General features: G+C 41.6%; 1 protein-coding gene across 1 annotated transcript in view; it reads left to right on the forward strand.

Annotated features, from left to right (window-relative positions):
• plpp6 (phospholipid phosphatase 6) overlaps nt 1-13033 on the forward strand; it is a 28548-nt gene extending 15515 nt beyond the window's left edge. The window contains exon 2 of the mRNA XM_080195892.1: nt 9228-13033. Within this exon, the coding sequence (XP_080052018.1) occupies nt 9228-9601 (374 nt within the window). The 3' untranslated portion in view covers nt 9602-13033. The remainder of the gene's footprint in view (nt 1-9227) is intronic.
• Nucleotides 13034-13300: the final 267 nt, after the last annotated feature.

Here is a 13300-nt window from a genome sequence, read left to right on the forward strand (position 1 = left end):
TCAATATGCAGATTGAAATCCCCCATAACTACGGCCGTCCCATTCCTGCACGCTGCACTTATTTGTGCGTTAACAGCCCGCCCCACCTCCAGATCATTATTCGGGGGCCTATAGACGACACCCACCAGCGTCTTCCTCCCTTTGCTGTTCCTAATCTCTACCCACAACGATTCCACGTTCTGCTCCTTGGCTCCAATATCATCCCTTGCTACCACCCTGATGCTATCCTTAATCAGCAGAGCTACGCCCCCCCCTTTTCCCTCCCGCCTATCCTTCCTAAACACTTGATATCCCTGGACATTCAGCTCCCAGTCCCTGTTACCTTGCAGCCACGTCTCTGTAATGGCCACCAGATCATATCCATTTGTGTCGATCTGCGCCACCAACTCATCCACTTTATTCCTAATGCTTCGCGCATTCAGATAAAGCGCCTTCATCCCAGCCTTCACCTGGACCTTATTTGCTGGAACGCCACCAACCATACTCACGCCCCTTACTCCCTCTATTATTGGGACATCCTCAGCCTCTATCCTTACCTGTACCGTCTCCTTAACTTTAGACCCCATAATGTCACCTACCCTCACACCCTCCCCCCCCCCCCCCCCCCCAATTAGTTTAAAGCCCTGTCTACAGTCCTCTTTACACGATTCGCCAGTATTCTGGTCCCAGCACGGTTCAGACCAACCCCATCCTGCCCGAACAGGTCCCACCTACCCCAATACTGATGCCAATGCCCCATAAATTCAAACCCATTCCTCCCACACCAATCCCTGAGCCACCCATTCACTTCCTTAATCCTATCAACCCGTCTGCACTCGGTTCAGGCAGTAGCCCAGAGATGACCACCTTGTCGGTTCTACTTTTTAATTCCATTCCCAGCTTTTCATACTCCCTCCCCAGATCCTCAATTTGCATTTTGCCTACGTCGTCGGCACCCACATGAACCACAACGACCGGATTCTCACCCTCCCACTCCAGGTTCCTCTGCAGCCCAGATGCGACATCCCGGACCTGAGCACCAGGCAGACAACACACCCTTCTGTGCACTTTGTCATTGTGACAAAGGACAGTGTCTATACCCTTCACCCCACTATCCCCAATTACAACTACGTTCCTTTTCCCCTTCTCTTTGCCTATGTCCTGCTGCATCACCGTACCGTGTGCAGTTTGCTCACCGACCTCACCTCCCTCGTCCTCGTCCAGACTGGAAGCAAGAACCTCAAACCTGTTATGCAGCTTGATAGTCTGAGGCCTCCTCCCTCCCCCCTCCCCTCCCTCCCCTCCCTCCCCACCCTCCCCACCCTCCTCCCTCCCCACCCTCCTCCCTCCCCACCCTCCTCCCTCCCCACCCTCCTCCCTCCCCACCCTCCTCCCTCCCCACCCTCCTCCCTCCCCACCCTCCTCCCTCCCCACCCTCCTCCCTCCCCACCCTCCTCCCTCCCCACCCTCCTCCCTCCCCACCCTCCTCCCTCCCCACCCTCCTCCCTCCCCACCCTCCTCCCTCCCCACCCTCCTCCCTCCCCACCCTCCTCCCTCCCCACCCTCCTCCCTCCCCACCCTCCTCCCTCCCCACCCTCCTCCCTCCCCACCCTCCTCCCTCCCCACCCTCCTCCCTCCCCACCCTCCTCCCTCCCCACCCTCCTCCCTCCCCACCCTCCTCCCTCCCCACCCTCCTCCCTCCCCTCCCCTCCCTCCCCTCCCCTCCCCTCCCTCCTCCCTCCCCTCCCTCCTCTTAGCAGCCCCCTCTTGTTCCTTACCCTTAGAGTTAGCCAGTCTAGGGGGGGTGGATGTCTCTTGCACCCCATTGACAATGGGTGCTCCTATTTCTTATGTTCTTATACCCTTCATAATCTTATACACCTCTATTAGATCTCCCCTCATTCTCCATCTTTCTAAGGAGAACAGCCCCAATTTGCCCAATTTCTCCTCATAGCTAAGTCCTTCCATACCAGGCAGCATGCTAGTAAACCTCCTCTGCACTGTCTCCAGGGTCTCCACGTCCTTCCGGTAGTACGGCGACCAGAACTGGACGCAGTACTCCAAATGCAGTCTAACCAATGTTCTATACAACTGCAACGTTAGACGCCAGCTTTTATATTCTTTACCCCTTCCTATAAAGGCAAGCATACCACAAGCCTTCTTTGCCACCTTCTCCACCTGTACTGCCACCTTCAAGGACTTGTGTACCTGCACACCTAGGTCCCTCTGCGTTTCTATACTCTTAATAGTCCTATCATTTATCGTATAACTCCCCCCTACGTTACTTCCAAAATGCATCACCTCGCATTTACCTGGATTAAATTCCATCTGCCATTTCTCTGCCCAATATACCAGCCTATCTATATCCTGCTGTATTGCCTGATACTGCACATTACTATCAGCATCCTATAGTTCCCTGTTTTCTCTCTACCTCCCTTTTCGAATAGCGGATTTGCATTAGCTACCCTCCAATTGTAGGAACTGTTCCCAAGTCTAAAGAATTTTGGAAAATAACCTCCAATGGATCTACTACTTCCAGGACCACTTCCTTAAGTACTCTGGGATGATGAAGATTATCAGGACCTGGAGATTTATCCACTTTCAGATCCATCAATTTTCCCAAAACCATTTCTCTAATGCTGATTTCCTTCTCACTAAAACATGTTTCTCTCGGCACTCCTGTACATTACTGGTGTCTTCTGTTGTAAACTCTGAAGCAAAGTACAAATTTAATTCCTCAGCCATTTCTTTATTCCCCATTATGAATTCTCCTGTTTCTGACTGTAAGGGGCTTACATTCTCTTTTTTCTCTTTAGAGATCTATAGATACTTTTACAGTCAGTTTTTATGTTCCCTGCTAGCTTACTTTCATACTCTATTTTTCCCTTCTTAATTGGTCTGGTCCTCCTTTGCTGAATTTTAAACTGTTCCCAATCCTCAGGCCTATTGTTTTTCTTGCCAATTTGTATGCTTCTTACTTGAATCTGATACTATCTCTAATTTCCTTTGTAATCTATGGTTTGGCCACAATTCCCTTGCCACCCTTGCGCCAAACAGAAATAAACCTATTTATTATTTAAATGCCTGCCATTACCTATCCATTATCTTTCCTTTCAGTAACGTTTCCGAGTCCATCATGTCCAATTTATGCCTCATAACATCATAATTACCTGTATTGAGATTCAGGACCCTGGTCTCAATCGACTGCATCATTATCCACCTTAACACAGAATTCTACCATATTATGATATCTTGTCCCCAAGGGTTTTCTCACAACTAGATTGCCAGCTAATCCTTTCTCATTGCACAAGACCCAGTCCAAGATGGCCTGCTCCCTTGTTGATTCCTCAAAATATTGCTCCAAAAAACCATCCAGTATGCACTCCAGAAATAATTCCTCTGTTGTGACTAATTTGACTCTCCCAACCACCATCCCTCCTCCCCCAGAATTGAAATCACCTAATGGCTAACATGCTTTTCCACTTGAGCCCAATCCTTCAAGGAGTTTTAGTTTTGAAAATACTTTGCAAGCAAAATCTAATTGAGCACAAAGTGTTTCCAAGAAAAATGTTTTCCGCGTATAAATGTACAGTCCTTTAATCTGGGTATCTACAAGGTCAAATAAGGCTTTCTAGAAAGCCTGAGTCATGATCCTGGATAATGTAGTTGGGTTTTGATCATTGTTAACCTGAAAGAAAGGTACTGTAAATAGCCTCTAACTTAACTCTCAAAAGGAACAGAGTATGTGGTTTCTGATTTTCCTTCACATTTTGGAGAGAGAAATTAGATCAACTATGTAAATAGAATATAGTTGGCTAGTTTGTGAATGAAGTAGTTTAATTTATTATCTGGCTTACCCTTAATAAATATTTCTTGGTCTGCTTTCCAAAAGATTGGAGAAGTGCACAGGAAGTCATGTGCATCGGGCAATATTCAGACCAAAGGGTTGTGCTGTTCAACCTAAGGTTATGCTGTTGTGCCAACTGAATATCAGGTAGCATGGGTACATTCTGGAACATAAAATGCACTGACAGCCTGTTGGACTGACCACTGCTATATTTGAGAAAATATTTACAGCGAACAACATCCAATTCCTTCTGTTACTGTGGTGATTTTTTTCCTTCTGCTGCTTTCCCAAATCAATTGTTTTTAAAAAAAACATTGGCAGCACCTATTCACACCTCAGTTTGTTATAACAATATAAAACATTTACATAGCAGATCTTGATGAGCTTTTGACCCTGTGAATACCCAGATGAAAAGGATTGTGCAATTCTTTCCAGATGGAAAGCACTTATCTTGATACGACTTTGTACTGAATTTCATTTTGCTTGTCAAGCATTTTTTTAAAACGTGCTTGAAGCAAAAATTGGGTTCCTGAAGTGAATGAGGTTAATTGGAAAAGCAGGGTTAGTCACAAGGTAGTTTTGTTCAAGTTCTAGTGCTGTCTTCTGTTCAAATTTGCACATTTATATCTATAGCATTTGTAGGCCTTGGTAAAATGAAGTCAGTGTTCATCATCAGTGCAGGAAGTGTTTTTAAATATAATCTCTTGCACCATTGCTTCCTCATTCCTTTTATATTATAATTGAGGGAGTTCACTAGGTGAACAAAGGTTCACTAGATTAATTCCTGGGTTGAGGGTGCTGTCCTCTGGTTGAGAAGACTATTCCTATATTGCCTAGAATTTTGAAGAATAAGTCATGATCTCACTGAAACATAAAGGACACAATTTTCCAAAAACAAACTAAGTGCCCAATGGGTGGGAATATGGGAGTTTTTCCCACTTGTTTTTTGAACTTAGTGGAATGAATTTACGGCACTCCGTGCAACACAGAAGCCGTTGGGATTTATGCCAAGTGGGAAGCCTATATCCCACTAGAGAGGCTGGCATCAGGCTGTATAAAGGGCTAATAAGCAAGCGCCAATTTCCCAGCCTAACTCTCCCATCCCCACCCCTGATCTCCTGGAGGGCCTTGATGGCCTTTGACCCCAACAGCGAGGCCATTGCACCTTGTCCCCAGTGGTGGGAACCACACGTGATCCTGCTGGGATTGATGTCCACTGATGGAGGCAGAAATTTGAGCAAGCCCTTGAATCCTGGATTTGCTAAATAGATGCTGGTAAGTATTAGCATAGTGCAGTCAGCCTTGTGCTGTTCCCCACTGATTACAGTCCAAAAAAAATGAACAGGGGAAGATCATGACTGATGTGATGCCAGTCACAAATACTGTTTTCCCTCCCCTGCTTACATTTCCTTACTTGAGCAGTGCAGCAGATCAGGAAAATTGGGCCCAAGTAAGGAGCTGATGGAATAGATCCTATGAGTTTGTTTACCCTGGTGAGGAAGTCTGGAACTAGGGTCACAGTCTCAGCATAGGACATCAGTCATTTGGGACCAAAGAGACATTTCTTCAATAAAAGGGTTGTGGATCTTTGGAGTTCTCTGCCCCAGAGATTTGTGGGGTAAATTGAATTTTGGAACTTAGGAAATTATGGGAAATGAGGATAGGGTGCAAAAGTGGAGTTAAGATAGAAGATCAGTCCTAATTTGAAAGACGGAGCACGTTCAAACTGTCAGATGGCCAACTCCTCCTGTTTACTTATGTTCCTAATTTTCCCTACTCAAGAACAGCTTCAGTGGCATCACCTATGTTGTAAAAAATTATTGGACTGAACTTCACTTCCCTCCCCTAATCATTTGCCCAGAGAACACCGAACAGAAGTAACCAATTACCTTGCATGTAGAAACAGGAATTTTAGAACAAGATAGAGTGGGAATAAACTAGCACCAAACTCAGGCCAACATCCTGTGGACTTTAGACAAGCCGACTCTCCCTGCTTTATTTCTGGGCACAATTTCTAATCAATGGAATATTCTGCTTTTGCTGTAATCTAAAATAATGTTTTTGCAACTGAGTTCTGTCCATTAAAAAATCCACAAATTTTTGTTTATTAATTGTTATCTGCCCACAATTATTTGAGAGGAACATATGATGAGATTTAGAGATTAAATGTTGATGAGGGAAATTTACAAATTGGTAATGTTTGGAAATTCCTACATATGAAGAAACTAAATAAAATGACTACCTTCCTTTCCCCTTTTGTTTAAGCACTAAACTTACATAATATATTGCCATTTTGTGTGTAGCATTCATAATGTGGGTGTGCTGAGAAGTGTAAAAATAATTCCTCTTAAAGAAGTGTATAACTAAATTGTGTCCCAATTCGTCATATAATAAAAGCAAATTACTGCAGATGCTGGAATCTGAAACCAGAAGAGCTGACATTTTGAGTCCACATGATTTTGTCAAAGCTTTGACAAACGGTCATCTGGACTCGATGTCAGCTCTTTTCTTCTCTTACAGATGCTGCCAAATCTGCTGGGATTTTCCAGCATTTTCTCTTTTGGCCACTTTTTTGTGGATGAATTTCAAACTTTGAAAGCCTGTCTATTAATTCAAATGTAACAGCTTTGAGTCTAAATTATGACAAACACGCTCTTACTGAAGATTCACCTTTACAATGGTGGAGACTCGACCATTGCAACTCTAATTTTGTTGGAGCTTTTTAATAAAATGCTTTTACTTTTATTTTGTCTGTTATCTCTTAATCCCCTCAATCTTCCCTTTTTTCACATTTTACAAATGAGTTTACGTTAAATTAAATATCCTAAGTAAACCAGGAGGTGTAATCTTGTCTTCGAGATGATTAGTTAATGAGACATGCCATTCCTTGTCCTGTTAAGATCATATGATCATAAAAATAAGAGCAGGAGGAAGTCATTCAGTCAATCAAACCTGCACTGTCTGTTAGCCGATCTGATTATGGGGCCTTATAACTCCACTTTCCTGCCTGTTCCTCAAAAGCCATCACAAGAAACACCCGAACTGTTCTGAAATAGAAATCTTCCTCCTTTAGAGTAAAAACACATTTTTCCATGAAGCATGTGATTCTGAACTGTGACTGATTTAAATCACTAGGAATTTTTTTACATTCATTTGGCAAGGCTGTTAGTTATATTTAACAACATCTGAAATTCAAAAGGCACAAAGGATATGAACATGTATAAGTTGCAGATTATTTATTTTGTTAAAAAAAACTCCATATATAAAAAGATTCACTTTAGACAAGTTATGGTCCTGTTATGCTTACCGAAAGAAAAACTTGTTATAATTGAAATTGTAGAAACGAGTGACAAACAATACATTGCAATACTCCCTTATTAAATCTTAGACGCAGCTACAGCTAACCTCCTATCTTCCACTGGTTTTAGTATCTGGAATTCAGGGGCATAGGTTCATGGTAAGAGGGTGGCCATGTTGTACTGAGATGTGATAAATGTTTTCAATCAGCAAGTCATGGTACCAAGTCGTTGGGTATATTTGAGGCTGATATCAAAAGATATCTAAATTCTGAGAATTATTGGATTGGATAGGAAAGTGGAATTGAGTTGAGTTCACCCATCTTTTTGAATGAGAGAACAGGCTTGAAGTGTTATGAGAACGGCATGTGGTGTCCATTTGCAACTTCTTTATATTTCAAAAATATACTTTATTCACTTAAAAAAAACTCTCAAATAAACCATTCCAAAACAACAAATAGTGCAGGAAAAAAGTCATTTTTTCAGTACTGTGCTATGCTTATTTACACAACATTACCTTCATTACATTTCAAAACTTAAAACTGTATACATCAGATTTTATTGTGTGCTTTTTGTTTTTCAGATGAACACGTAGTTACGCAGGCCGAGGGTGTTCTACAGTTACTGGGCCCTTGGTCTGCCTCAGTTGAAAGGCCTTTCCCCATTGTGCCTTTGTGGCAGCTGCCCCAATCTTGAGCACATCCCTCAGCACGTAGTCCTGTTCCTTGGAATGTGCCAGTCTGCAACACTCAGTCAAGGACAGATCTTTCAACTGGAAGGTCAGCAAATTTCGGGCGGAGCAAAGTGTGTCCTTCACCAAGTTGCTGACCCTCCAGCAGCAGTTGATATTTGTCTCGGTGTGTGTCCCTGGAAACAGCCTGTAGAGCATAGAGTCTTGCGTCACCGAGCTGCTCGGGACGAACCTCGACAAATACCACTGCATCTCGCTCCAGACCTTCTTTGCAAAGGCACATTCCATAAGGAGGTGTGTGACCATCTCATCACCCCCACAGCTGCTTCCATTTGCGACCGATACAAAATCTGGGCTAATGGCATTGCTTCGTGAGCAAGGCCATGGGAGATCAGCTAGTGTGTATATGAAATAAGACACCTTCGCATATCAGTCCTGGCAGGATAGTTGATGTTTGAGCAAAGTGTAGTATTGACATACTGTACTTGGTTGAAGTAATAAGGTTACATTGTGGCTTCATTTGAAGTAATTTTTTAAAACGACATCTCAGCCTTTTGGCTAAGATGCACATAAGATCAAGCCTTGGAAGAGGTGTAATGCCTACTCCAATCAGCCTGGATCATGTAGATCAAGCTCAAGACAGGAGGTGAGAGCCCTGTCTTGACAGCTTGAATCAGGAATGTCTCACTTGCTGAGATTCTGAATTGAATAAAAACAAAAAAATCTCAAATTGCACTATGAAATTGATTTAATAAGTTAAATCTACAACACCTATGTTTACAATATGTTACTGTGCTTGTAGCCCAACAACTCTTAAATTTTCTAGTATTTCTGTACATTCATATGAGAGACTTATTTCTATTCTGTTAAATATATTTTAAAGAAATACATTTTACGGATTGTTTGTAATAATATGATCATTTAAATTTTTGCCCCACTTTCCTTCCTTGGATACCCATGTCATCATTAAGTCATCATGGTTCTTTGCAGAAGACAGTTCCATGATGAATTAATTCTAAAATAAATATTTTCAATCAATATTTCTGCCCCTTTACCTTTGTTTATAAATGCACGATAATAAATTCAGTCCTGTTCACGTTCATGCTTTGAGGAATGTTTTAACATGTGTGACTCCGAAGGAAACTTTGCCCCCACTGTGCACAAGACTACCACCATCTGTACAGTGAAGTTCTGGTTTAATTAAAATAGTCTTCATGACGAATGTAGTTAAATCTCCTCTTGTTCAAAATCTCTCTCAAAATTACCTCTGCTTCCAATCTGTAGCCCAAACCTAAAAGAGGCCAATCTATAGCCCAAGAGTTCAGAAGTTTGCCAGTCAGTCGGTTGTGATGGAGAGTTGTATTTCTGTACATTAGTTTACAAAGTATAATAATTGGTTTCTTTCCTTGTTTAGCTTTGATCTTGGATATAGTCCTGGTAGGCATTGTCAAGTCATTGGTCCGCAGGCGCCGGCCCACACATAACAAGATGGACATGTTTGCTACATTCTCTGTGGACAGATACTCGTTTCCGTCGGGCCATGCAACCAGAGCAGCATTGGGAGGCCGTTTCTTCCTCAATCACTTGGTTTTAGCCGTTCCTCTGCGTATTCTCGTTGTGTTGTGGGTGTGTATTGTCGGATTGTCACGAGTAATGCTGGGAAGACACAATGTGACTGATGTTGTTTGTGGATTTATCATGGGGTATCTGCAGTATAGCCTGGTGGAGTATATGTGGCTGTCATCCAATAACTTGCAGACATTTCTGAGATTGTGGGGACTTAAATAATTATATATTAGTGTCGAATTTTTCTTTGTAAGGTAAATGTGTTCCAACCTATAATTGTACTGTATACCTGAAACATTATGTAGCTTGGTAGGGCTAAACTGCACAATTACTTGATTTTATATGTTCTGACCTTTTCACTTTTGAGACTGTATCTTGTTTTAGCCAATCTCGGTTAATGTTCAAAACTGCCAAACAACCTCTACAAAAACATAGCCTCTGCTATTTCCTATTTTTTGTGCATTTGTCTGTTGAGGTGACAGGTGTTGAGGTGAGATGAGTGTTTTCCATTCCTAGCCCAGAATTTCTTGAGGTACCACCATGTTATCTATGGTGTGGGCCAAATGTACTTTCCAGGCTTCTGTTTTATGAGCCTCCAATCTAAAGAATACCCATACTATTTGCCCAGTACGACTTTGCAAGATTGTAAATGGTAAATCAGTCATATATTTCAGGACAGTTTTCTTGATGTGGATTCTTCTCCACAGGAACATGGGTCATTGGTCCCATATTATTTTCAGTCCTACTGGTGGAAAACCTTTTGCCCCACTTATTTGGCTAGATTTTAGGCAGGTCCCGGGGCAAAAACAGTTTTGGCACATTGTACCTGGCAGAAATCAGAGAGAACATTGTGTGCTAACTGGAAATTTGCAACATGCAATCTGTAGAGTTTATGTAATTGGTGAATAGCAAATGGGTAAAGTTCACTAAAATGCAAGCCCTTAACTGCCTCTATTATTTAATATATTTTTAAATAGATCCTGGTTGTTCCTTTTACAGAACTCAAGTCTGTGAAATGTTCATTTTTTTTCCATGTGAGATGCAGATAAAGATGAAAATCAATGTGTCTCGTGCAGTTGCATGATTTATGAATCTTTCCATGTGCACCACAATTCCATCACAGTGAAGCTTACTGACTGCAGAATGATTTATGGCAATTTGTTCAACATGGACAGTTGGATAAAACAGCAACATAAAATGTAAAAATGAATTACATTTTTTGCTTTTCTCTTGTTTGTTTCCTTTTACCACTACTGTCCCCACCACCAAGAACAGTGGTATTCCTTTCAGTGCATGAGTCCAAACAGCAGTTTGTTTCCTCTTTGATTTTAAAAAATATTTTCTTGCGTGTATTGCCTCCTTCCCCATCCAAACACGGGCACCTAGCCTTCATCTAGTGCCTTTCCCCTGGCAGCTACTAACATAATGTTATGAATAAAGTATGCTGAATACAACCTACTTTTTTTTATTGCTTTTATTCCCATTCAATCAAGTCCAATTCAGAGTCTCAACAATTTGAGACATCCTGATCCAAGCTGACAAGACAGGGCTGTCACCTCCTGTCTTGGGCTTGATCGACATGATTCAAGCTGATTGAATAGGTGTAACTCCCCCTCCAGAGCTTGATCTCATTTGCATCTTGGCCAAAAGGTCAAGATGCTGCTTTTAAAAATTGCTTCAAATGAAGCTAAACTGTGACCTAATGACTTCAACCAAGCACAGCATGCTGATACTACATTTGATCTTAACCAAAAGGCCAAGGGTAGAAAGTGCTTAAAAAAAGACTTGCACCTCTGACCAGCCATTTCAAAGCATGTGATACAATTGCACTGATGATAACTATTCCATAAAATGCATTTGTCCTTCCAGAAGCATTTTTTCCCTATCCACTAGGAGCAAATCATATACTTTGTAGCTTTCTGCGACATTCCAGAGCCCATATCCTCCATGTAAGTAGATACTCAAAATTCATTCCTGTCAATGTGTTATGTGTGTGTCAGATGTGCTGTTGTAGATGTGGCAGTATTTGTACAGCTGGCATGCCCTTGTTGTCTATTCTGTGATGAACATATAGTGCTTGTTTGTCATTGTCTTGGAGTTGTTCAATACAGCTTTTACAGAAGTCCCTTTTTACTTACATGACTCCTCACTGAGATAATAGGCAAATTCATGCTCCCCCCCAAATTGCTAACACAGTTTGCTATGATTTTAAATGTTAGTTTCTATTGTGGATTTACAAATTCCCAGTTTACACTATGCATGTACTACGTGGATGTACCTGATAAATAAACTGTTGCCCCTTAATCAGCATGACGTGTGCTATAAAATTCAACAAATTGAGTTAATTTTTTTGTAGATGCACCAATTTAGACCAATTTTATTATTCAGGCCAGCTGAATTTTACATCAAGACTTAATTAAGAATATGGATTGTACTACCAGCTGTGTATAAATGCAAAAAGGTTCAACATTCTTCACAATCTGTTAAAAGGCACCTATTATTCTATCACATTCAAAACAATATTTTGCATATTTTAAAATACATTTATTTACCAAAGTGTAAATAAAACCATACTTTTGTATTTATGATCTTCAGTATGGCAGCTAAGGTGTCCGAATATTTGCTTCAATACTATATTCTGTGATAATAGAACTGAGCAACTAAGAGAAGTTGTGAATATTACTTGAATAAATCCTTCACTTAACCATAACATCGAACGTATTATAAATTTGATATTTGTGCTGTGTAATAATACTTCATTATGTTTGTGTACAGTTGTAGCTAATGTGCACAATTTGTGAATTATGATTATTGCTTTTTTCAAGCACGTTATATTTGTAACCGAGATAACATTGTTCTGTCGAAATTGCATCCATGTTGTAATGCAAATTTATTTTGGGCTTTCTTTAACCAAATTTTCTTTGCATAACAATTGTAATTCTCAGGATTGAGATACAATTAAAGAGTCATCTTTGCTAACCCAATTAGCAGCATAGTTGTTGATCATTAATTTTATTGCTAGCTATAAATAACTCTATGTACAGTTGTGGTTGCTAGCTTTGCAAAACTAATTAGCACAGAGAAGCAGCAATTCTTCTCGCTTACTGGGTCTGCCATATTTAATCAGTGTCTGAGAAAGTTGGACTCAAACTGTGTACTCTTCCATCTCTACCAAAGTATGACCACACCTCTGAATAATGTTTCAGTTAGTAGTGTTCTTGGCAACCTGGGGTAGAACAGATACAATATTAAGATATAAGTTGCAGCAGGACATAAATAGGATGCAGGACTGGGCGGAGAAGTGGCAGATGGAATTCAACGCGGATAAATGTGTAATCGTCCATTTTGGCAGGACCAATGGGATGAACGAGTACACTATCAAGGGCAGGAGTCTTAGCAGTGTTGAAGAGCAGAAGGATCTTGGGGTCCGGGTCCACAGGACTCTTAAATCGGCCTCGCAGGTGGAGGATGTGGTCAAGAAGGCGTATGGTGTACTGGCCTTCATTAATCGAGGGATTGAGTTTAGGAATCGGGAGGTAATGCTGCAACTTTATAAGACCCTTGTCAGGCCTCACTTGGAGTACTGTGCGCAGTTCTGATCGCCTCACTATAGGAAGGACGTAGAAGCTATTGAAAGGGTACAGAGGAGATTTACAAGGATGTTGCCTGGATTGGGAGGCATGCCTTATGAAGATAGGTTGAGGGAGCTGGGACTCTTCTCCCTGGAGAGACAAAGGTTGAGAGACGACCTGATAGAGGTTTATAAAATGTTGAGAGGAATAGATAGGGTGGATTCTCAGAGGCTATTTCCCCGGGTTGAAATGGTTGCTACGAGAGGACACAGATTGAAGGTGCAGGGAGGCAAGTACAGAAGTGATGTTAGGGGTAAGTTTTTCACTGAGGGTGGTGAGTAAATGGAAT

The sequence above is a fragment of the Carcharhinus amblyrhynchos genome, chromosome 9 (genome assembly GCF_965287045.1).
Source record: "Carcharhinus amblyrhynchos chromosome 9, sCarAmb.v2.hapA, whole genome shotgun sequence".
NCBI lineage: Eukaryota > Metazoa > Chordata > Chondrichthyes > Carcharhiniformes > Carcharhinidae > Carcharhinus > Carcharhinus amblyrhynchos.